The 26,974-nt window shown below is 37.3% G+C and overlaps 1 protein-coding gene across 2 annotated transcripts in view; it reads left to right on the plus strand.

Moving 5' to 3' along the window:
• Positions 1-731: 731 nt before the first annotated feature.
• LOC106069526 (collagen alpha-1(XII) chain-like) overlaps positions 732-26,974 on the plus strand; it is a 33,683-nt gene continuing 7,440 nt past the window's right edge. Inside the window, exons 1-14 of one of the 2 annotated variants that reach the window (XM_056010279.1) lie at positions 732-880; positions 2,135-2,203; positions 4,457-4,677; positions 6,487-6,637; positions 6,809-7,000; positions 8,080-8,212; positions 8,753-8,904; positions 10,576-10,796; positions 11,621-11,771; positions 22,074-22,265; positions 22,726-22,867; positions 24,306-24,580; positions 25,256-25,476; positions 26,692-26,842. In XM_056010279.1, coding sequence (XP_055866254.1) covers positions 2,143-2,203; positions 4,457-4,677; positions 6,487-6,637; positions 6,809-7,000; positions 8,080-8,212; positions 8,753-8,904; positions 10,576-10,796; positions 11,621-11,771; positions 22,074-22,265; positions 22,726-22,867; positions 24,306-24,580; positions 25,256-25,476; positions 26,692-26,842 — 2,263 coding nt within the window. In that variant the 5' untranslated portion in view covers positions 732-880; positions 2,135-2,142. Of the gene's footprint in view, positions 896-2,134; positions 2,204-4,456; positions 4,678-6,486; positions 6,638-6,808; positions 7,001-8,079; positions 8,213-8,752; positions 8,905-10,575; positions 10,797-11,620; positions 11,772-22,073; positions 22,266-22,725; positions 22,868-24,305; positions 24,581-25,255; positions 25,477-26,691; positions 26,843-26,974 lie in introns of both variants that reach the window. The other variant, XM_056010278.1, reaches the window with a different exon arrangement.

The raw sequence follows: 26,974 nt of genomic DNA on the forward strand, positions 1-26,974 counted from the left end.
ACAAAATCAAAGTCACATAGTTACGTCTGACGAGTAGATCGACCTAGGATTTTTACTATTTTCATAGTGCCGGTTTAAAAAGGCTGAAAAACCCTAATTTTGAAAGCCGCAGTAGCTTGCTCTTTTTTTTAAAGCACTTAATAATAAAAAAATGCGTGTCCAGCCGCCTTTGTGAGAGCTCTTCAACTGTCTCTTTCCTAGGCCATCCGCTACCAGCCACATTCCTCTAGGTCATTTAAGGCGAAATGGTGCCTGAGTTGATCTTTATAGCGCTTACAGGGGGGCAAGAAAATTTAAACTAGACCCCCGGCTGACAACGACTTTGTCAGATGTAGAAAAGTTTGTAGATTGCAAGTGCGTTTGCGTACCCATGTGAAACAGTGCATTCAGCATTAATCTTCGGAATCGAAGACATTACCATTATTATTATTATTATTATTATTATAAAAACTGTAAACTGCCATATATTCTTGTCTTATAAACTAATAAAGTTTCTAAAAAAAAAAAAGAAGAAGTCTATAACTTTCTACGCCTTTGGAGTCGATAGATCACTTTACAATAAAGCTACATTTATTAAAAAGTTTTGAGATTGTTATTTCTGTTACTACCATAAAAAGAAATAATTAAACACAATGGGGCAGTAAGCTTCTCTATACTAAATGCATATCTCTATAATTACTTCAAGCCGAGAACTGCATATTTTCCCATTGCTGGATAGGCGTCGACATTCAATACCAAAGTGGTACCCCAGCTGTTTTACCTTAATTACTGATTAAGTTACAGATCGTGAGCATTCATTACTAGATCAGTGCTACAAAAATCCGTTTCGTTAGAACGAAGGGGCTTTCAGTTTGCCAGAAGTCAAATCAGAAAGAACAAAGTGTTTTTACTGCAGGTAGGTAGCTGAACTTAGGTCACTAAGTTTAATAGTCATATGTCTTTTTTTTTTTTTTTTTTTTTTTTTTTGAAAATCAATAATTACATGTAGATCTAATTGAAGTCAATATTTCTTACATAGATAAAATTATGTTTTATGGAGGATTTCAATATTTTAAAAGAATTTTAGTGGGGAAAAAATGGAATAGATTGGGTATTTTATAATTACTAGATTAATTAGTGCTTTACTTGCAATACCTGCAACCAGATTTGACTAAATTTATCGGTCAGATGCTGTCTCTTTCAACATCGTCATAGCATGGCTCTAATAGCCAGTATTAGTTTTTTTGTGGTCTGTCTGTCTGTCCGTCAGTCCCGTTTAGATCTTAAAACCTAAAAACGATATAAAAAATCCGATATTGTGATGCAACAGCTACTTTATTTCTTTTCTGAAAGCGAAAGGTTAAATTGATAAAATTAACTATGTCAGCAGGTTTTTTTTTCAAAAGAAACTGTCTTTCTGCATTTTGAATGCTAAGCGTAAAAAAAAAAATGAATTGGTTACTGATATCGCATTCGCAGAATATGGGCAGAAATTTCAGCCTTTTTTTCTGTTGGTAATTAGCAGAAGTAGAACTTCTGTGAGTGAAAGCTCGAAATAAATTACTTTCAGAATTCTTTTGAGCTAATTTGCTGAGACACATTCAAGATGTGTTAACTAATGCTTGTCAAATGAATTTCATGGGGGCATTTGATTGTAGAAAATATATTCAGATTTACAGAAAGCGAGTGAAGGATAAATAGACATAGAAAAGAAAAACTAATTTATAAGATAGATGCCTTGACATTATAAAACTTACCTTCTTCTTATCTTATGAACTAAAGACGTCCCTTCAGAACAGAAGATAATTACGTCCTACGCGTAATCCTGTGTCAATCTTGTCGTGCATGTTAATTAGAGACCTAAAATATGCAAACACGTTAATTTTCCTGTCTGATTCAGGCAACTTATTCTCTAATGATACTAGGTAACAAGGAGCACTTGCAAGAACCCGGCTGGGCATTTGTAATAAGAAATGTGCAGTTATCTTTGTGTCTTTTTATATGTATTTTATTTGGTTATGGTTCAGTGTTTTATTTATTATTTATTAAAATTGGAAAAGTTTAATGTTGTAAAGCTTAATAAACAAAAAAAAAAAACAAAAAAAAAAACAGAATTAATTAAAACGCATCAAAGTTTGTATTTTTCTCTTCGCAGTTGGCAAGATGCTACTACCTGTGAACATTTTCGTTAGTTGTCTGTTACTAACCAGACAAGTCCTCTCAGGTAGAACATCGTTTTAATCTTACAAATGTTTTGATACCTGGGCATAAGCTATGGTCTTCTGTGTGAGGTCGTCAATACAGCAACCTCTCTTCCTTATTTCCTCGCCGCTGATGTATCAGCAAGTCCAGTTTGGGGTCAGCGTCGTCGTAGGCTCTGCTCAAGGTTTAGCGTTGTGTGCTGCAAACTGCCAAAGGGTCGCCGGCTCCTGATTTTCCTCAGGGATATCTCCCGAAACGTTTCCCAAGATTGGGTATAGTTGCAAAGCAGCAGAGGTTTGAATTGAGTTTTTCCTTGGTGGGTAGCTAACAAGCCCCTCCTGCCCGAAGCTTTCTGGTTAAGGCGCCAGTAACTGGTCTTTGCCCCTTCTCCTGTTAGTAGGCCTATCAACAATTCCAACGGACTAAAATCCGAGCCACACGCATCTATTGTATAGATATAGTATACATACAATGATGGATTAATCGTAAGGCCTGGAGGGTGATTGTTAGGTTCCTAATGTGCTAGTTTGAAGAACTGGCGTTTTAGAATGTGTGTGTGTGCCTGAAGATTCTTCTTCTTCTTCTTCTAGCCATCTTTTTGCTGCTGAGATGTGAGCTCTTTAGCATACTGTGCCAAGTAAAAAAAGTGTGAATTTGGGAAGGGGCATTCAAAGAGGAGTGCCCGGAGATAGAAAGAAACATTTGAATAGAATTATCGCTAATGAGTGGATTCAAGGGGAAGAATGGAAGAGAAATCGATGATAGAACCTCGTGACCACGTGTGTGTATTGTACCTTGAAAGCAGATGTTTTGAAGTGAGTTGAAATAGGCCTATATTGAAGTCGCTCAGTGGTCGCGGTGGTTGAGTGGTTAAACCCTTGGCTTCCAAACCTGGGATCCTAGGTTCAAATCTGGGATATTGAATTTCGGGATATTTATGGCACCCCTGAATCCACCGAAATCTAAAGGGTAGTAGATTTAAGGCGGTTGGTCGTTGTGCTGGCCACATGTCACCCTGCTCGTTAACCGTTTGCTAAAAAAAAAGATGACCTTAACATCATCTGCTCTATAGATAGCAAGGTCTGTAAGGGGAACTAAACTTTTTTACTTTATTTAAATCATTCAACATTTTATGTCAAAAGTGTTCTCATATTAGTACATTGAAATAGAAAATATCTGTTAAGTAAAGGTAAGTATATTTCGCTTGAGCGAAAATGTTTGAACGTTGTCCAAGTTTCTATATCAAGTTAAATAATACGCCTGGTAAGTTGGACTAGATGTCTTAAGCTGCACCCCCCCCCCCACACACACACACAGCTCAAACAACAAATGATAATGACATTAGGGTCGAAATTCAATACATGAGCCCTGCAATATATTCACTATTTCATAATCGCTAGTTAAACGCAAAACAACATTTAAAAGAAAAACATTAAAAAATTATTAATGAAAGTAAAGTGCCCATTCCAGACTTTGTGATCTAAAGGGCAGATGATGTAAAGGTCATCTGCTGCTGTTGCCGAGGGATGGCTGCATAGTCATGCGGTTTGCGCGCTGGACTGTAGTTCAGATTTATTGATGGTCCGGGGTTCAAACCCTGCACGCTCCCATCCCACGTCGTCCTGCGGGAGGTTTGGACTAGAAAGCAAATTATCTTTAACTTTGAAAGAACATCCGAAACATAACATTTCTACAAAAGCATAACATAAAAAAAAAAAAACTTAACACTTTTACAAAAACATAACATTTTTACAAAAACATAACATTTTTTACAAAAACATAACATTTTTACAAAAACAACATTTTTTCTTTTACAAAACATAACATTTTTTTACAAAACATAACATTTTACAAAAAAAAATATAACATTTTTACAAAAACATAACATTTTACAAAAACATAACATTTTTACAAAAACATAACATTTTTACAAAAACATAACATTTTTACAAAAACAACATTTTTACAAAAACATAACATTTTTTTTTTACAAAACATAACATTTTTTTTTTACAAAACAACATTTTACAAAAAAAAAAAACATAACATTTTTACAAAAACATAACATTTTTAACGAGGGAGTCATGTAGTTTACACAACGATCAACCGTCCCGAAAACCACGAAGTTCAAATGAAAAAGTTTGGAGTTTTTAGCCCGTGACCCCCGCCACCCTTCAGTTCGGATGTCAAATGCTTAATCACTTAACCATCACGCCACATGTGTAACTAAAATACTAAATATAGATCTAGCTGTTATTGATTTCTACGTTTTCAGACACATCCTGCCAAGGTCAAGCTGACATCCTGCTGATCGTCGATGAGTCAGGAAGTATCGGGAGTGACAACTTTGACCAGGTGCTTGACTTTTTGGCAGATTTTTCAGGCAAATTTTCAGTGGGAAAGGATTTCATCCACTTCAGTGAGCTGACGTTTAGTGACAAGAGTACAGTCGTATTTGACTTCAACAAGTATCAGACCAACGATACGTTAAAAAAGGTAAAACACTTTTTGATCTCGACTGTATACAATGAGCCCTCTCTCACAAAAAAAAAAAGATTTAACAAAAGTCGTGATATGCAGAGAATACATTATATTGCTATTGATTATTTGTAAAAATTACAGTTCTCTTTTCAAACCTTACGATCTATATGACTGATGATGTTAAGGTCATCTGTCTCTTTGGCCAACGGTTAACGAGCAGGGTGTCATGTGGCCAGCACAACGACCAACCGCCTTTACTATACACAACTAAAGTTAGGTACCCATTAGAGTTGGGTGGACTCAGGGGCGCCCTAAAAATCCCGAAATTCAAAATCACAGTCTTCACCGAGATTCGAACCCAGGACACCAGGTTAAAAAGCCAAGCGCTTAACGACTCTACCAACACGCCCCATCGTGCAAGCCATGGTAAAGTAATTGAACCCCAGCATTACAGTAAGAAACAGTTTCTAATAATGTAAATATTGTAATACACCGGTTCTAGAGGGCCAGCAGAGACCCTATATAAGGAATCGAGGAGTCACAACTTACCGATCTACGAGAAGGTTCACTACAGACGGTTCACTACAGCCCGGTTCACTACAGTCCGGCACAGTTCAGTGTGGTTCATCGGTGCGGTTCTGTACGGAGCATTACGACCGTTCAGTGCGGAGTACTGTCAAGTACAGTCAAGACGATCTTGGTCTGCCATCGAGTCCGACACAACGAGCCCTGTGTGTGAAGTCAGTCCTGAATTATAGAACCCAGTGCAAGCCCGGAACGAGACGGAGAGGCCAGTGCAAGAGTTGATACGTCGGTACGGTGTTAACGGAGAAATATTTGTACTGCCTGTGTTACGTGTTGCCAATTGTACAGTCTTGGCTGTTATTTATTCAACTATTAAAGTGTTACGTTACTTTGGAGCCCTGAGTTGTCAAGCTCTTTAAGTTGGTGGTGTAAGGTGCAGTTTGTAGTGAGCCTGGATAGTGAGATTCGTTACAATATCATGTAAATGACTCGAATAATGTAAATGGCAGCAGCATTATACTAATATTAATCGTAATGACACTGACAATGTTAATGACACCATTTAGGTAGATGACACCTAACCTAACGCAAAAGAAATTTAAAATGGAGATTCAGTCGAATCCTATTGGTTGGATCACTGTTTCATTGTACCAGACGATTCTAAAGATTAAGAATGAGTGCAGTGTTTCTCATCACTATGCAGACCCAGTTGCGACCTTCATTTTTTTCCGCAGCTTGTGTAGACAAAGCCGTTGTCCGCTGGAAGTCTATTGAAGATTTCTTCCCGTCTTCTGCGCGTGTCTTCAACAATGGCTTTCCTTCGAGTCTCAATAGTTTGTCCTTTGTGAGAGCTCTCCAACTGTCTCTTTTAGAGACCATCTTCTGCCAGCTACTTTCTTCTATGCCAGTGAGGGCGAAATTGTGCCTAATTTGATTACAAAAAAAAGGACCGTTATTCCAAAGTACCCAAACAAGTGTTATAGCTCGTTTTTTTAATACCAAGTAAAGTTAAAAATGTGTCTAGCCTTTGCTAAGCATTCTTATGTACAATACCAATAGGCTACAGACGGAAGAAAAAGTATCTTGAATTTACTTGAATATAGCTCTTCTAACCCGATATGGATAGTCTTTACATCTTTATCAATTACTACGAAAACTCTTAATCACGATATTAAGTTAGAGTTGGGTTAGACCCCGCCTTTGACATAAGCCAATCAGCCACTATACAAATATAATATCAATCAATTTAAAATTCATAATCCGTTATACTTATGCTAACATAAAATTAAAAATCTTAAGGCGATTCTAAGCACTTCCTACAATGGAGGATCAACCAACACTGGAGAAGCGTTGAACAAGGCAAGAACATTTGCATTCACGTCTGCTAATGGCGCCAGGTCTGGTGTCCCAAAACTTGCTTTGGTTTTGACAGATGGCCAATCGAATGACAGTAAGTACGGGCAAAGCGAACTATGTAGACCTAATTACTGCCTTTGCCGGCGTAGCCGGTGGTTAAATGCAAGAATGACGAAATGATATTTTTAAAATTTATTTTAGCCCGATAAATTGTAAACTGAGTAATCTTTGTTACAATAAATGTCTCCATCTTTTCATCAAACAGGATCGTACACTGTACAGGAGGCAGGCCTCTTGAAAAACTCTGGCGTGATTGTCGTAGCCATTGGTGTTGGCTCTCAAACAGACGACATCGAGCTGAAGGCGATAGCTACGTCACCATCTTATGTGTACAACGTCAAGAACTTCCAGGGACTTGACAACATTATATATAACGTATCGAATACAGTGTGCAGAGGTTTGTTCTGTGACTTTAAGATGTTTTCTATATGAAATGTTGCAACCATAGACATAAATAAATATAGACTGGCCGAAGGAAGTAACTTCATGTAACTTGAAAACATGTATATCTATTGTATTCGGATTTCCGAATTATGAAAAATTGCATGATCTTCATTCTTAGAGATTAAACAAAACTACACTGCCTCCTTATTTACAATATATATAGGTGTGTGGCTGAAATAGAGATGAATACTTAACTTTTATACTGCTCATAAATGCTGTATAATAAAGTACACACAATTGCAAGTCACAAATTTTCGTTTCATAAAACTCTTTAATCGGCCAGTCTATATTTATTGATGTCTATGGTTGCAACACGCAAACTAAGAGACATGGGGACATAACTATGATTTTAAACCAGTTTAATGACTGTGGCATTTAGGCAGAGGCGTAGTGAGCACAACGTGCGCCCGGGGTAAGAAACTTTATTGGCGCCCTTTTACCCCCATTTTCCATGAACATTACATAGAACTATAGACTTATAAATAAAAAGTATTTAATAATAATATAAAACAAATAACCTTAGAACGTATTACCTAACTGAAATATCTACATTATTTATTTACACCCATCTGCGTGTGGATATTTCCACATGTTAGAAATTAGGGCATCGTACTCCCTCTGCCCACCCTACTACGCCTCTGTATTTAGGCCTACTAAACGCTAAATAAAGGTGCCTTTGAATAAACGCTTAGATGTCAATGGTATTGGAATTGACATAAAATAAACACTAAATATCAGTGATATTGACTTAAATCTGTAATATTAAATAAACATGATTTGTCTGTCATTTTAAACAAACAACCAGATATCAACAACTTTGATTCAACTCATTAATCAGAAAATGACGATTCATTTTAATGGATACTATTACTATATGTCAGTGATTAAACACTAGATGACACCACATGACTGCTATTGATTAAGCACTAGATGACAGTAGATGAGAGCGACATGTATTTAACGCTAGATGACTAAATGACATTAGTTGAAATACTAAAATAAATCTACTTTTTTTTTCAAATGTGCCTCTAGTTCAGACAGAAGCCGCCTTCAACGTCAGTTCTCTGCTTTGTTTCGGGAGAAAAGATGGCGACTACCCTCCTTGTTCATCAGAGTGTGCAGATGGCTTCTATTACTCATGTGTCAATGAGGTCGCATTTAAAAGGTCCTATTTTACATGCATAACAAATAATGAAACGCATTAAGGTAGTTATCATCTTAACCTTTTCAGTTCACAGAGACGTTATTCCTGGTCACGGCAAGATCCGCAATGCAGGGCCGGCCTTAAGGCCGATTGCTCCGATTTGGGCCCCGCGCCAGGCAGGGGTCCGCCATTTACATTTATCATATCAACATCATCAATGGCTCTTTTCACAGGCTTTAAAAGATGTAGTACTTAACCGTTTAAGTAACCGTAAGTTTAATTAGGCCACCCTCGCCTTTGCGTTTGAGTTGCTTCTTATGCATGTTGTATAATACATGTTGATATAATGATCTAAAATCTAAATGAATACATTCATTGTTAATTATGATTGCCTCAGTGACACAACTAAGCCTGAGTAGGACTTGATATGTAAGATTCTAGACAGCTGGATGCGCTCGTTGAGCGTGTAATGTAATGTAGAACTATTACTTATAAATACTTTTTCAAGTAATTTCATTTGGTTTCTAGTATTTATTTATTTTTTGATTGATTGGATTGTAGGCAATGCAAGTCGAATATCTATGTGGATGTCAACAAACAAAGCCTTGAGGCCAAGATGGTATTTGAACCAGCTCTTACAAGTTGCCAGCCCACCTCCCAGGCTTGCCCTAGAAGTAATTTAACTCCATCTATTACCCCAACAGTGGCTCCAGGTGAGTTTTTTTTTGACCAGGTGTTGAGTTTCATTTTGTTTGATTTAGTTGACCTTCTTTCTGGAGCCGTCACGAACACAAATCTCTGTATCTTTCTCTGTTCCCTCGTGTAAGGCTTTCTTGCAATGGTAACCCTAAACACATATTGAAAATACAGAGTAAAAATTTGAAGGGTTTACTGTAATATCGATCCCATTTTTTTTTTTGAAAAGGGGGGGGGGTGGAGCAAATAAGTTGAAGGAAAGAAGCCAGACTTCCATAAGGTTGGGATAGAAGACTTCCATAAGGTTGGGATAGAAGACTTCCATAAGGTTGGGATAGAAGACTTCCATAAGGTTGGGATAGAAGACTTCCATAAGGTTGGGATAGAAGACTTCCATAAGGTTGGGATAGAAGACTTCCATAAGGTTGGGATAGAAGACTTCCATAAGGTTGGGATAGAAGACTTCCATAAGGTTGGGATAGAAGACTTCCATAAGGTTGGGATAAACATAAAGTCTAGCCCTCAGAGCTCTTCTTTTTCCGAGTCACTGCAAGGCCTTCAAAACGGTCAAGAATCTCAAATCAATTTGTTTCGACTCGAAGAAGAGACGACACTAAAATCACAAGCACCACAAACAATACCAACACACACTGACACTTATATATCAGAACCAGTGGCGTAGCAAGGCACCCATTAAAATAAGTAAGGTAAAGTTCCCCCTCCAGACCTTGTGGTCTACAGGGCAGATGATGTAAAGGTCATCTGTTTATGTGGCCTACGATTTACGAGGGTGTCATGTGACCAGCACAATGACCAACAGACTTTATTTTCCCCAAAGATCCCGAAATTAAAAATCCCAGTCTTCACCAGGATAAGAACCCAGGACCCCCGGTTCGGAAGCCCAGCGCTTTACCGCTCAGCCACCGCGCCTCCATTGGCACCCATTGGTCATGGCTTAATGTGATGTTCGGCTCCCCTTATACGCTGAAAGGTTGAGGGTGACTAAAACCAAATTGAGCCATGTTTCGAGAGACACAAAGTCTCCCCACAGTCAGAAACAAATACCTCCTACAGTCAGAAACATATACCTCCCACAGTCAGAAACAAATACCTCCCACAGTCAGAGACAAATACCTCCCACAGTCAGAGACATCATATACCTCCTACAGTCAGAAACAAATACCTCCTACAGTGAGAAACAAATACCTCCCACATTCAGAGACAAATACCTCTCACCGTCAGAGACATATACCTCCCACAGTCAGAAACATATACCTCCCACAGCCAGAAACAAATACCTCCCAAAGTCAGAGACATATACTTCCTACAATCCGAAACATATACCTCCCACAGTCAGAAACAAATACCTCCCACAATCAGAGACAAATACCTCCCACAGTGTAGCAGGTCTTTTATCCTCACGTTTGGGAACTTTTGATCATTGGATGGGCGCAATAAGCCCCTTCGAGCCATGTGAACAATACAATAGATCCTCTATCATAAACAGATAGTGTTCATAACAAGATAGAACACTAAAAGTAACCGAAATTTTACCAAAATGTTTATTTAAATTTTTACTCTAGAGCTTCTAACTCTGTCTTATAATCTACTTGTAAGCATATTTATTTTATATCATCCTTTCTAGCATGTAAATGAGCTTCTACTACTTTGAATTATTTTTTTCGCAGTGCAATCCTGCCAAGGTAAAGCTGATATATTATTGATAGTGGACGAATCAGGAAGTATCGGACTTGCCAACTTTAACCAAGTGCTCAGCTTCTTGGCAGACTTCTCCACCAAATTTGCAGTTGGCAAGGACACGATCCACTTTAGCGGGCTTAAGTTTAGCGATGCCAGTACTGTCGTTTTTGACTTCAACAAGTACTTGACCAACGACACGTTGAAAAAGGTGAGACTACAAAGGGCAGGGGTGTGTGGTGGTTGAGTGATAAAGCGTTTTGCTTCAGAACCAAGTAGCTTTGAACTCCGATAAAAATTGGGACTTAATTCGGGATTTTCGGAACTTTTCTCAGTACATCCAACACTAAATTTTGTGGAAAAATAAGGTGGTGGGGTTGTTGTGCAGGTCACGTGTCACCCTGTCACCATAGAAACAGATGAGATTTACGTCATTTGCCCCCTAAAGATCGCTAGGTTTAAAAGGTTTGACTTATAAGATAGGGCAACTAAGTGGTTGTGATGTTTAACCATTGGTTTGGCACCACAGATCTTGAGGTTAGAATCTTACCAACGCCATTAACCCAATGTTTGCACTTCTTTTTTTTTTTTTATTGAATCTAATTTTTTATTTTCTCTCATAATTAGCTTCCTTTTTCTTATTGATCTGTGTGTCGTTTCATATTGAACAAAGCTAGTCAATCATTATAGGTCAGTGAGTCTTTATGTTTGATGTTTACATTTTAAGGCTTTTCTAAATATCAAGTAGGCCTACAACTGTCGGACAACGAACACAGGTGGCGCCCTAGGCTACAGACGAAAACAAAAAAATCTGTTGAATTTCTTGAAAACAGCTCTTCGAACTCGATGTTGATAAAGTCTATGCGGCATCTTTAGCAATTACTATGAAAACTCTTATCACGATATTTTGGGTTAGAGGTTAAGGTTAGACTTCCCACCTCAGCCAATCAGCCACTTTACAAATATAATATCTATCAATTTAATATTTCAAAATTCGTTAAATGTCATACTCAACATAACATTTAAAATCTCAAGGCGATTCTAAGCACTTCCTACAATGGAGGATCGACCAGCACTGGCGAAGCACTGAACAAGGCAAGAACATTTGCATTCACGTCTGCTAATGGCGCCAGGTCTGATGTTCCAAAACTTGCTTTGGTTTTAACTGACGGTCAGTCGAATGACAGTAAGTATCTTCTACTATAACTATAAATAATGGTATATTTTTAAAAAAAAGAATACATACGAAGAATATTAATGCGCATGATACAATAATTCGCTCCATTTTCTCGTTAAGTTGTAATGATCTTATATCTAGAATCTATATATGTGTCTTTATTGTTTCTTCCTATTCTCGATTCGTATTGTTGTGGTTATTGGTTCAGACGAGTAGCTCTACATCCGAAGAGAACTGTGCAGTGAATTACTGATCAGGCATCTTTCCTTATAGTTTCTGTTTAGGTTTTACATGCATGATGTACACAAATGTCTTGTTTGGAAAGGTTTAATGCCAGGGTTTGTAGTTTCGGTGTTCTATTATCAGTCTACCATCAGTCTATCATACATCTATCAACAGTCTACCATCAGTCTATCATACATCTATCAACAGTCTATCATCAGTCTACCATCAGTCTACCATCAGTCTATCATACATCTATCAACAGTCTATCATCAGTCTACCATCAGTTTATCATACATCTATCAACAGTCTATCATCAGTCTACCATCAGTCTATCATACATCTATTAACAGTCTATCATCAGTCTATCATCCGTCTATTATCAATCTATCATCAATCATCAATCATCAGTCTGTCAACGGTCTATCAACATTCCATCATCAGTATTATCATGCTATCATCAGTCTACCATCAGTCTATCAACATTCTATCATCAGTCTTTTATCACGCTATCATCAATCTATCATCAGTCTATCAACATTCTATCATCTGTCTATTATCACGCTATCATCAGTCTATCATCAATCTTTTATCAATCTATCATCAATCTATCATCAGTATATTATCAATCTATCATCAATCTATCATCAGTCTATGATCAATAATCAATCTATCATCAGTCTATCATCAGTCTATCATCAGTCTATCACCAGTCTATCATCAGTCTATCATCAGTCTATCATCAGTCTATCACCAGTCTATCATCAGTCTATCATCAGTCTATCACCAGTCTATCATCAGTCTATCATCAGTCTATCATCAGTCTATCACCAGTCTATCATCAGTCTATCACCAGTCTATCACCAGTCTATCATCAGTCTATCATCAGTCTATCATCAGTCTATCATCAGTCTATCACCAGTCTATCATCAGTCTATCATCAGTCTATCATCAGTCTATCACCAGTCTATCATCAGTCTATCATCAGTTTATCATGTCTATCTTTAATCATCAATCTAGATCTTTTCCCTACTTCCATTTTGTTTTTAAGCAGCAACACCTTATCTTATCTTATCTTATCTTATCTTACCTTATATGGGCTATTAATATTTTAAGTGTCTATTAAACATGACGTAATTGATCTTCTGAAAACTATCACGATATTGATCCTGTGAGCCCTTCACTTTTTGTTACAAAGTGGTTGTTTTACCCTAAAACGTTAAGATTTTGCATCATTTGATGTTTCGTACTAAAGTCATGATGAGTATACTAATAATGATAATAATAATAATAATAAGGCTAGTCTTCGAGTCCGAAGATCAGTGAGGAATGCAGTATTTCCCGTGGCTGCGCAGTCCCATCTGTGACCTACATATTTTGCCACATCCAGGGCAAGCATAACCATTGTCCGCAGGTGGTCGATTTAGAGTATACTAATTGCAATATGACATGTCAGGACGTAACCATTTGAGATGTTACACTGCAAAGACTTTGTTCCAAGCCAATAGTTTTAGGCAAAACATGCAACGTAAAACGACACGACGTGAGCTGTGTAGGGGGAATAATCACCGTTTATAATGTCACATAGAGCTAAAATAACACAAAAGCAACTCTTCGGATTGGTTGTCTTAACCCGATCGTTTATTCTCGTCATTACAAACATATTTACAAACTGAGCACGTGTACATATCCTTCCTTAAGAATTTATTTAACCGAGCGAGGCTCGGTCACCTGGTACTTATCGTAAAGTGGTGAGTCCTAACCATATATGCCTCAGCTGCAGTTGCGTGTTTTGACTTCTCTCGTGAGTTTCTTGGTGTGTATAGTGGGCGATACGCAGAGGCGTAGCTAGAGTGGGGGAAGGGAGAGGGATAATTTGAAAATCCCCCCGGCCACCACTTGAGGGGGACCCCAAATGAGTGTTTTTTTACATTAGATTTTAAATATTACGCAAAATGCTGGGGCCCCAAAAGAGGTCAACCCCCAGGCCCTCAAACGATGGAACATTCCTAGCTACGCCACTGGCGATACACTATTTATTTTATATCATTGAAAGCCTCAGATAATACCCTATTGTGTATCTACGTTTTCTCTTGACCTATACGAACATATTCTTTCTGTGGCATTTTACGTCTCGAGAGACGATCTTTTCCCTTTGCAACTTCTTGTGTGACTAAAGAGGCCAATCCTTGATACACAGCTGCGATCGCAGGTTGGGCATATATAATCACCAGGCGCCGTTGCTATTTCACCCTTCTTTCTGCTTCTGTTGTGTATGACATCTGCAATCCGTGACCCTTCCTTTATGCTCTCTCTCCATATGGATTTATCCAGTGCCACCTCTTCCCAGCTGCCAGTGTCGATTTTGAAGAGCTTCAAGTCGCGTTTGCATACATCCGTATAACGTAAAAGTGGGTCGTGCATACATCCGTATAACGTAAAAGTGGGCGACCAGCGGCTCTCCTGCCTTCTATTAGATCGCCATACAGGATGTCCTGTGGAAGTCAGTCTACTGGTATTCTACGAACGTGGCCAAGCCAGCCGAGGCGTCTGCTGCTGATAACAGAGCGGATGTCCTGGCACCCTGCTCTTGGTAGCACCTCCTCACTGGTTATCTTATCTTGCCACCTTATTTTAAAGATAATTTTATTTTTCAACAATCAGATAAAACCCTTGTCTTCTAAACTTTAGTGTTTGATTTATTTTATAGACAGCGTATAGACTAGAGAGCCCTTAACAATGGATACAGGAATAGTTTCAATCATTTTGGAGAAAGTGGAAACGAACAAAATGTCTTAAATTTGGCCCCATATCTTTAATGGTTTAGGGCCTTTTTTTACCTTTTACCTTTACCTATCCCTTAGTCTGTTGGACCGTTGGGGCACCAGGCAAGACTTTTCGACCGTCTTTCTCCATTCCTCCCTTTTTTTTTTTTGCCTTGTTTAGAACCTCTCTCAATGGCAGGCCCGTCCATTCTTTAATGTTGTCCTCCCATCGCTTTTTCTGTCTGCCTCTTCTTCTTTACCTGGCACTGTTCCCTGAAGGAAGGTCTTTGCGAGCCCCGTAGATCTTGTAATGTGGCCATAGGTTTTAAGCTTTCGTCTTTTTACAATAGTTAGCAGGTCATCATGGGCTCCGATCGCTGCAGTAACCCTGTCTTATTAAGTCTAAATCAGGCTCTGTAACCGTTGGACTATCGCGGGTCAACTGTAGCTGAATGGCATTTGTTCTTGATGGTAGTGACACTGGGTGACCTATTGCTTGCCTTTACAACAATAGCAAAAGCAACTCTGATGGTGTTTTCTTGTCGCAGTGACCAGAACTTTATATACCTTGGGGTGCGCTCATACTTCACATATTTCAATCAACTGGGAGTAATATGCAAAACCAATTTTTCTCACACAAAAAAAAAACAAAAAACAAAAAAAAACAAAGAATCCCTGCGATTATGCTAAACATGGTTTTCTTAAATAGGCAATTGGTCACATACCTGTTTGAAAGTCCCATTTCATTTAGATAATCATTTAATTAACTATATCCGCTTTTCGGGATACATTCACCATTGCAAAACTGCCGAAGTTGTGGCGAGGCCGGAGGACGAATCCCAAAGTTAGTCCATCGTATAGCCACTAAAAGTTTAAATACTCTGCGTGCGTGCGCTGCATGTGAGGAGCAGCGTGTTTGTTTGATGGGACCTAGCACTAACGAACCCTTTTCTTCTTCTTTGCCATAATGGAAACGCCACTGAAGCTCATTCTACAAAGACACAAAACCAAGGTTTTGAAACTAGCAGAAAAACTTGTTAATACCATTGGTTTGATTGAACATGAAACTAAATCCTTCGAGTTATATAAAAGAGGTGCAAACTCGCCAGGATTCCGTTTCCATAAATTGCTGTTTCCATAAATTGCCCATCTTGTAGTCAAAATATTGAAGATCATATTTCTTCCAAAATTTGTTCTGAAAATGTCTAAGCTTGTCTGATTGACTACATTGCGGGCCCATGGGCGGACCTATTGTTATATGAACGAATCAAAGCAATCTATTTGGATTCAAGAAATATGCCTTTAAAACTGACCTATACAGAACGTAGTAATAATGGCACTTTATAATTCATCCAGGACCAACACATTGGACACACTTTAACTTTATTTTTTTTAAAATTCAGATTATACTTTCATTTATTTAGCACACAAGACAAGCATGTTAACGCATCCACGTCCAGACCATATATTACTGTTTATTAATGCTAAGTACATTGTCCAACTATTCCACACCATATAATACTGTTAATTAATGCTAAGTACATTGTCCAACTATCACTATTCATAATTTGTCCAGAGAATTAGGGTCTTTTTTTTTTTTTTTTTTTTTTTTTTTTCTCTTTTCTTTTTTAAAAGGAAACCTCAGAATTTGCGCTATTCAGTTTTAGCTTTATCATCATAGGAATCCTTGGGCTTTATGCCTCTTTCCTTTGCCTCTTTTTTGGGCTTTATATGTCTCTTTTATTTATTGCCTCTTTTGTGGGCTTTTTTTTTTTTTTTTTTTTTTTTTTTTTTAATATGTTTTTATTTGTAAGTTATCATAATTCACAAGTATTAAATCATAAACAATTGCAAAGTGATTAACCTAAAAATATAATAACAGTAATAGAAATATTATTTAATATCAAAGACATACTACCTAACCAATGAACCCACTAAAGACAGAAAAATGATACAAATATACTCTACTCCAGAACAATCAACACAATATCAGATATCCCTGACCCCCAACACCCTATTTCTGAAAAACTACATGAGCATTATACAGGTATATGAAAATCAAACTAGATAATTCTCTACCCTAAAGTCCATTATTTTTCTAAATGTTAATTCCAAGTGATTAGGATCAAACACCTTATTATTATGTAGACATTTGAGCCAGCTAGCCCAAACAAGATTCCTGTATTCGGAAACAATAATCAAGTTAAAGTTATGTATCATTTTATTTTTTAGTTTTGGCAGCTTGTTTAAAATAATAGACAAGTTAACATTTACATAATTGCCACAGTTTGCTTCCAATAGGTCCATTACAGTACTTCTAACTTGAAGGAATAATGGACATTCCAAATACATGTGTTTTTCGTTATCAGCATTTTCAAGGTGGCATAATATACATTCACGGTCATTTGCCCGTCTTCTAACCATAGGGGTCATCCCAAAGATAAGTCTATAACTAATCTCTCTAGCTTTTAGTGGGATATGTTTACTGTGTAGGTTTATGAATGTGTCCTTGAATTCTGTCACCCCAAGAACTCTCCCCCACTTAATCCTATTCACTAGGCTTTCCTGTAACAGCTTTTTAAGTGTTGTGTATGATTCTTTGGTTTTGTTGTGTATTAAATGTTCATTACCAGGTAAAACTCTTGAAATAGATCTGTAAAATGGATGAGTGACTGTACCAAAATAGTGAGGAGTATCATTGTGTATTGGAAGAAGACTACTTAATCTTAAACCATAATAGTAAATTGTCAAGGGAAAGTTTGTTGGGTTTCTAACTACTTGACCTACAAATTTTAGCCTTAGCGACTGTATTTTTGTTTTAACATCTTGCAAGTTTATCCCCCCATCCTCTTTGTTTTGAATGAGTGTAGTGTGCTTAATGCTCCTAATAGTGTTTTTAAATATAAAGCTTCTAATTAACTTGTTCAGCTTGTTTATGAATTTAGGAGGTGGCTCTGTAATGTTAGCTAAATAGACAATCTTTGGAATGACCAAACTATTTATCAATACAGCTCTACCAAATATTGTAGAACCTGTGTGCTGATAAAGTTTAATTAAGTTTGAGGCTTTGACAAAAATATTCTCCCACTGGTCTTTACAATAGAACAAAGGATTACATGTATAGACAATACCACAAATCTTGATTTTATCAACAATTCTGAAAGCGCAATTCTCTTTGAATTTCCATTTCCCTAGTCCCATTACAGAGGATTTATTTATATTTATTTTTGAACCACTAGCTTCTCCGAAAAGTGTAAATTTCTTTAGTATATTCTCAATATCTTGCTCTGAAGATGGAAAAAAGGTTGTATCATCCGCATAGGCTTTGACTTTGATGGTTGAGAAGGAACGACCCGGTATATTTATCCCAATAATAGATGGGTCAGATCTTACAGATTCCAAGAAGGGTTCCAAGCAAAGGATATACAAGAAGGGGGATAAAGGAAAGCCCTGTCTGACAGACCTTTGTATGAGGATACTCCTACTGAGAGAATGATTAATTATCAATCTACTTGTTGCATTGGTATAGACAAGCTTTATATATCTGATTAACAGGGAACTTATTTTACATTTCTCAAGCACCTTGAACAGGAAGCTATGGCTTACTCGGTCAAAGGCTTTTTCTTGATCTACAGATAAAAGAGACACATTGAGGTTTTTATCCTTACTGTACATGATAAAATCCCGTAAAAAATGCGTCATGCCGTCTATATTTCTGTCCTGGATACAACAGTACTGGTCATGTCCGATAAGTTGGTTTATGAGTGGTTTCATTCTTAGGAAAATCATTTTTGTGAGAAGTTTATAGTCCGTGTTGAGAAGTGAAATGGGCCTATAGTCGCTAGGTGAAGTGTTATTTTCAGATTTCTTAGGTAAAAGTGTGATGTATGCTTCGTTAAAATTTGGAGGAAAATGTCCCAGTTTAATGGCGTCGCTATATAGTCGCAGTAAGAGAGGACCAAGCAGGGGGGAGAAGGTTTTATAGAGTTCAAATGTTAAGCCATCTGGACCGGGTGATTTATTGTTCTTAGTCGAGTCCAGGGCAGTCCTGAGTTCGTCTAGCGTAAAGTATCCGCCATCGTGAAAAACGCTTTAAATGATTTGTACATAAGTACATACAATTTATGTCAATTTACATAGTTTTAGTTTTTTTAAATAAATAAACGTATTTAAAAACATTAAAAATACAAGCACATACTTGAAAAAAAAAACGAATTAGTTTGGATCAGTCATGTTATCAAATTTTTAATAGTTCTAGACTAATAATAATAAATATGTTCGATTAGAAATATTTTTTGACCAATTGTTTTTGTTTAGCGTAATCTCATGTTTTTATCTTTCTGAATAAGCAGTGATACTATCACTTGTCTGGATTTTGGCCAGACAGACAGACAGATAGAGTGAGTTCATATAAGCTTTGCAACAAAAAAAAAAAAAAAAAGAAGGTCGTGAAACTTGCAGAAAAACCTGTTGCTGTATGTATGAAAGTAGATTTACAATGTTTCGTATTATTTAAAGGGGAGAAAACTCACCAGGACTCCGTTTCCGTAAATTGCTCATCTTAAAGTCATGTTGTTGAAGACCATGAAAGGCTCACACATAATCTCATCTTTTAGGTCGAATTCTTTACAAAGTAAAGGCGCACCATCCCTCATTCATCAGATTTCACAATTACGGGTATTGTATCATGCCGCTTTTTTATCGCGCGTAGGATTGGCGTTTTCCATATTGAATGACACCCCAAAATCTGGTCTATATTTCTGGATATTTTTATGAATTGTCAAAAGATTTAATAATTTCCTGACATTTCCAGGACTTTTTCGTACATTTTGCAATTTCAGGATATTTCCAGGAGCTCCTGATAAATCAGGAGGCCGAGGAAATCTCTTATAAGTTATAAAATGGTTTCATTTTACAATTTACACCTAGAATTACGGAGGGGCTTATGAAAGTGCGTGGCCCACTGCTGTCGCATAGGTTTCAGTGGCTTACGGTGGCCCTGCTAAATAGCGGCATATGCTACGCCGCTGGTCGACTAGTAATAAATATAAGCCTTAAGCAAACCATTACGTTAAATCTGTTCTGGCGATAACTTTTCTCCCTTTAAAACCCGGGACAACCAATTACTACTAGTTAACACCGAGATCTTGGAGTTCTGGTTAACCACGGATACGTAGTGTACAAAGAAAAAAGTATCTGATAGTGGCAACTAAAGTATAATAATACATAGAATAACAGTACATTGATGAGTCATTTCTTGCACAAAATTATTGTAAGGATTTCTGCCTGGTCGTGCGGTTTGCGCGCTGGACTGTCGTTCGGATTTATCGACGGTCGAGGGTTCAAACCCTGCCCGCTCCCATCCCCCGTCGTCCTGCGGGAGGTTTGGACTAGGAAGTAAACTATCTTCAACTCTGAAGGAACATCCGAATTATGTAAAACATTTTACAACAAAATTATTGTAAAGAGTAACTTAACTGAACATGCCATATTAACAAGGAACGATGATAAGAATTACTACACCAGTTACTGACGTTACAGGTCTTTATAGTTAATAACAAAACTTTATTAAACCAATAAAAAACACTTTAATAAAATAATGTTACCATAATAAATAATGGCGAATCATTTATATGCAATCATAATAGGCAAAATAGAGGATAACTACCCAAGAACAGTTATAAAAACACCCTAGCATTAATTGAAATTAACCACCACCGTATTAGGAAATTGTAGACCTGAATATTATGACATTGCCCCGATATCACTACTGAGATATGTCCAGAGATTTAGTGTCTCTGTCTCGAAATAAATATGTTACAGACACAATGACAACACAAATATAGTGTAATATTTTGTAAATATGTAAAAAAAATATATGTTACATTTCATAGTTTTAAATTTTTACATTTTAACAATTTTTAAAACGTATTTTAAAAACTAGAAGAAAAAGATAAAAAATTGAAAACAAGATTAAAGAGTTTATATGGACTTTGAGTCGGTTTATTACTATACTAGCAATACTTCGTTTTTAGATGCTCACTGTGACTAGTGCTCTAGTCTTGCATATGTTAAAGTTGTTCATTGTTGATTGTGCTTTATATTTATATATTGTATAAGTTCACAAATGATCCCTATTCTACAATGGTTGATTCCTGACAACTTACATACGTTCAGGACTTAGGACTAAAGTTATGAGTATTTCAATAGGGCCGGCATTATAAAGTTATGAGTATTTCAACAGGGCCGGCATTATAAAGTTATGAGTATTTCAATAGGGCCGGCATTATAAAGTTATGAGTATTTCAATAGGGCCGGCATTATAAAGTTATGAGTATTTCAACAGGGCCGGCATTATAAAGTTATGAGTATTTCAATAGGGCCGGCATTATAAAGTTATGAGTATTTCAACAGGGCCGGCATTATAAAGTTATGAGTATTTCAACAGGGCCGGCATTAGTCATAGGCAAACTAGGCAGCCGCATGGGCATTCGATTGATGTGGACCTCGCACAGGACTCTCTACGTTTTAGAGAAAAAAATTGTGAAAATTCGTTCAAATCTTAAACTAACAAAGCTCTATGGCTCTATGTCTACTTGTAGCACTGTCTCTTTCAAATCTTAAACATAGCATTGCTCTATGGCTCTGTTTAATTGTCTAGATCTCAGTTCATAGATCAAACAGTTTGGTTTTGAATCCATTGCGTAATTTGTTTCAGTCTTAATTTTATATATTTGGTTTGTATCAATTTTATATTCCATTGGGGAGCCACCAAATTCACTTCGCCTTGGGCGTCCATTTACCTAAGGCCGGCCCTGATCTAAAAGTAGTTAGATCCACTACATTAAGATTTATAGGTTTTACAATGGCACAAATATTAATGGGTGTACTAACATTATCATTGTAGCAAAATAAAAACAGAGCATAATGAATGCATAATAAAGGTCGTAAATTTACATTTAAAATGACATGCAGACATGCATACGTACGCCTTACTTTCTGCTTTATATTATAGATTTATTCATATTCTAAGTTGAAGACTGTACTTCAAAAGAGAGGATGATTACGTCTTACTCATGTCCCTGTGTCAATCTAGTCATGCGTGTTAAACAGTGACTTAAAGTCATTGGTTTTCCTGGCTGACTCAGGCAACCCATTCCATGCTCTAATAGCTGGGTTTCTCACACGCACACATCTTCGTAGTCTGTAAATGAAGCCCCACTTGGATATAAATAAAACTCGAATTCAAAAACGTTCGATGAATAATGGCAGAGTTTAGAATATTCAAATACTAAAATACGAATTCCTTTTTGTTTTCAATTAGGAGCAACTACAATGCAAGAAGCAAGTCTGCTAAAGAATTCTGGAGTTACTGTCTTTGCTATTGGCGTGGGCACAGGAATCGATTACAAGGAGTTGCAGTCCATCGCCACAGCCCCGTCTTATGTGTTCAATGTCAGCAATTTCCAGGGACTTGAAGCCATCATCAACAATGTCTCCAACACTATCTGTAAAGGTTTGTCGTTCTTTGCAGTTTTAGGGTGTTTGTAGTAGTGTAGACATCATTATGTCATTATCATTACTAGGATTACCTGTATCCTTTTAGGGCTTGTATCGTTGGTCCGGCCGGAACCGGACAAAAAATGTCCTTGCATCATTACTAGGGTTACCTTAATCTTTTTAGGGCTTGTATCGTTGGTCCGGCCGGAACCGGGCGAAAGGGTGAAAATGTCCTGTTTTCACTTTTGTCTATCGCGGTTGCATTTTATCCATTAACCAAATTCAATACTTTTTTTGTATTTATAAGCCTTTATTTCTATGCGATGTTCATAGAAAATGGGGGGGGGGGGCGCCAAACAATTTTCTTTCCCCTGAGCTGCAGAAATTAACGTACTATCCATTAACACAAATTAACGTGATATTGTTGTTTTTATTATCTCATTAATTCTAGGAATGAAACTCTCATTTTATTTCAGTTCAGACAGACGTGAACATCAACACTGTCAACGTCAGTTCCTTGTTTTGTCTTGGAAGAAGGGACGGGGACTATCCTGCCTGCTTATCTGAGTGTGTCGACGGCTACTACTACACGTGTACTCGTGAGCTCGTGTACAAAAAGTAAGATACAACTGTTTTCTATCAGAAGTCAAACATCAAAGATTAAAAAACAAAACAAACACACACCGTGATGATGGTCTATTACATAACAATGTACTGTGTTAACAATTTCTTTTTAAAAAGCTTACATTAAGTCTCTCCGTCTGTATGTCTGTCAGGATTCTTTTACACGTTTAACCCTTATTCTGTTTAACCGTTGGGGCACCACGCAAGATTTGTCAACCGTCTTTCTCCCATTCCTCTCTGTCTTTCGCCTTGAATAGAACCTCTTTCAATGGCAGGCCCGTCCATTTTTTAAATGTTTTCCTCCCATCGCTTTCTCTGTCTGCCTCTTTTTCTTTTTTTTCCTGGTACTGTTCTCGTTCAGATTGGTTAAAACTTTGCGTAGTTATTAATGAAAGATGGACCTATTATACATTACAATCAAGCGATGAAAAGACATTGAACTTGAATTAACAGCCGAGGTATGATCAACTTATAGTTGCTTGCATTGTGATACTAAATCATTCGTTCTATTGCATAGCTCTCGCGTTAACCCTTTCATTGGATATCTGTTCAGGTAAAACAGAGTAAATTAAAGTCATTTCATTCTTGAATAGAAATGAGTCATACAAATATTGAACACCAACTAGATATTAAGCAATACTTTACAATGCAAATTTAATAAAGATTCAAATTAGTACATATTATAAGCATGACAGGGCCGGTCCTACAGGTTGCGGGGCCCTATGTGAAACGGATTGCGCGGGGCCCAGTATGGGTAGCGAACCTAGGCATAATGACAATAAGTGAAAATTAAGATTTTGTATTAGAAACTAAATATTGAATGACACCTTTAGTGACAATTTTGTCTTTTTTTTAAGGAGATTTGCATGAGTTTTCAGAAGATTTTAATACTTTCAGGTGATTTTCATGACTTTTTCGTATATTTTGCATTTGCAGAATAATTCCAGGAACCCTTTTAATAATAAGTTAAAATGGTTTAATTTAATATTTTTCATCTACTATTCGCGCGGGGCCTATGAAAGTGCGGGGCCCACTGCGACCGCATAGGTTGCAATGGCCTAAGGCCTAAGACCTGCCCTGAAGCTTGAAATTTATGGACTGAACTGACTATTTTTGGACCAGATGTAAGATTGTTTCCCGTATTTCTAGGTTCCTTAACTCAGAAATAGAAAGTTCTCCAACTTTTGGGTATCGGATATCGATTATCTCCCCTTAATTTATCTATCTTCTATGCAAAAACTGCAAAACTTTAAGAAGACAAATTAAAAAAAAAACAAAAAAAAAACTTCTTGTTTAAATTGTGTGGCTACCTTTATGTGTACATCACGAGACTATGGTCAATAATAATAATGTTTTTTGTTTTTTTTGCAGAACCTTTTATGTATTATGTCCTGTTAGTTAATTACTAATGAGTTTACATTGAATCTCACAGGCAATGCAATCTCGGAACATACACTAATGACAACAAACAAAGTTACACTGACAGGATGGTCTACGATCCGATAACTCGTAGTTGTCAACTCAAGTCCGTCGCTTGCCCCAGAAGCCCTCCTACTACAGCAGCACCTCCCAGCACAACCACGACCACCACCACGACAACTACTCCGAGACCAACCACCACTACCCCAACGACAACCACTACCCCAACGACAACTACTACCCCAACGACAACTACTACCAAACCAACAACGACTACAACAAGCGCAGGTAAGAATGTAGAAATACCAACTGGGAAGGATATGCAAAGCAAGGTACTTTGACATTTATTATAACGATCGCTTTAGTACTCGTACACATTACCACAGAAATGTAAACATGATTTTTTTTCCACACTTTGGGTTCTTTTTTAGCGTCAAGTTTCTACAAATGATTATATTGCAGCAAGCCGGGGTGGCTGAGTGATAAAGCGCTTGGCTTCTGAACTGGACGGTCATGGGTTCAAATCCTGGTGAAGATTGTGATTTTTCATTTTGGGATGTTTTGTGCGACTCTGAGTCCATCCAGTTCTAATTGGTACCTGACAATAGTTGGGGAAAAGTAAAGGTGGTTGTTAGTTGTGCTGGCAACATGACACCCTTGTAAACCATGGGCCACAGAAATAGATCTTTTACATCATCTGCCCTATATCAGTCAGATACAATTTATTTCCCTTGTTTGAAATATCAAACAATATAACTCATTAACTTTAGTTAATTAACTAATTGGTTAATTTTTGTTTTACTGATTCTTGTTTTGGCATGTAAAACATAATTTTGCAAAATTTCAGCTTGATCCGAGATTAGGTTTGGGAAAAGGTATCCGTGAGTTAATATAAGCTTTGTAGAAAAAGTTCTTTAAAATGATCGGTTTTATTCTAAGATGATTTTCTCTTCTTGTTTTCAGTGTCCACATGCCAAGGACGAGCTGATGTTCTTTTCGTCATCGATGAATCCGGAAGTATCTTAAAGGAAAATTTCAACCAAGTGCTCAAATTTCTAGCAGACTTTGCATTTCAGTTTTCAGTTGGCAACGACTCGGTTCACTTCAGTGAGCTGACTTTTAGTGATGTCAACAAGTTGTACTTTGATTTCACCAAGTATTTGACTAACAGTGCGTTGAGGAAGGTAAGAGTTTGAGAACCTCTGGGCAGTCTGTCTTGTTAATATTCTGCCCAATCACTTTGAAGTAAGGGACCAGGCAACCATTCTCTCTCTCTATCTTTCTCTTTTTCAACCAGTATTTTTATTACTCTTTTTTTTTCTCTCATCAATTTTTATATGTTTATTTAGCTTTCTATTCTCTCTCTACCCCTCCACGCACAGCGCCCTATTTCTCTCTTTTCGTTTATATACCAATTTCTTACTTTATTTTTGGTCCCTTTTTTTTCTGATTATTTTCATATTTCTTTATTTTTTTCTCCATCTGTCTTGCTATGTGCGTTTATATCTCCATTTTTTTCCTTCGGCCCTGCTCTATCTCTCTGTCTATTTTTCTCTGTATCCTATTATACTGTCTCTCTATCTCCCAGTCTTTCTATTAGTCTAAATAAAAATATATATCTTTAACAATGAACCTTTTTTTCCCTCAAAATTTTGGCGTTTCTCTGTATCTCTCTCTCTCTCTCTCTCTCTCTTATTTCTCTCTGTCTATCTAGCTAATCTTCACCATCATCTATCCCTTAGTCGGTTGGACCATTGGGGTATCATACAAAAACTGTCAACGTCTTTCTGCATTCCTCTCTGTCCATTGCTTTAGATAGAATTTCATTCACTGACATGTCTGTCCATTCTTTGATGTTGTCCTCCCATCGCTTTTTCTGTCTTCCTCTTCTTCTTCTTCCTGATAAGTTTTTTTTTTTTTTAGCTCTGAGGACCTTGTGTTGTGGCCATAGAGTTTGAGTTTACGTTTGTTTGACGTGGCTAAGTGGTCATTGTTGGGTCCAATCGCTTTATTAATCATGTTTCTTATCTCTTTATTCGTGATGCGGTCTTTGTAAGTCTTTCTGTAGCATCTTAGGTCTAGTATCCTCTTCTCGAGATCTGCTGTCAGCGTCCAACATACGCATGCCGCATGCATATTAGAATTGGGCCGTGACCAGGGAGCGCATCAGTCTGATTTTTAGTGTCGAGGGCTATGCCCTTGTCGGTTCAGATTCATTATAGTTTTGCATATGCTGCTGTATACTGTGCAATTCCACCTCTCTATATATCAATGTATCTCTCTAGCTCTCTTTCTTCCTCTTTCTCTTTATCCCCTCAATGATTCTCACTCTTGCATTTCCTCCTGTCGTTGAAGTTTTCTACTCATTATCCTTCTGTTTGTTATACATATTTTTCCAGGCTATACTTAACACAACGTATGCAGGCGGTCAGACAAACACAGGTGCTGCCCTAAACCTGGCCAGAACTGTGGCCTTCACTTCTGCTAATGGCGCTAGGTCGGACGTTCCTAAAATCGCATTGGTGGTGACCGATGGTCACTCGTCAGATAGTAAGTACAAGAATAAGTTCTAGAGCAACGAATCACATCTAATCCAAATGGTTTAACTTTATATTCTATCTATACTGACAAATACTATTTCAGACACTACATTACACCTTAAATAGATTTAACTCTTTCAGT

Source organism: Biomphalaria glabrata, chromosome 14, assembly GCF_947242115.1.
Source record: "Biomphalaria glabrata chromosome 14, xgBioGlab47.1, whole genome shotgun sequence".
NCBI classification, from domain to species: domain Eukaryota; kingdom Metazoa; phylum Mollusca; class Gastropoda; family Planorbidae; genus Biomphalaria; species Biomphalaria glabrata.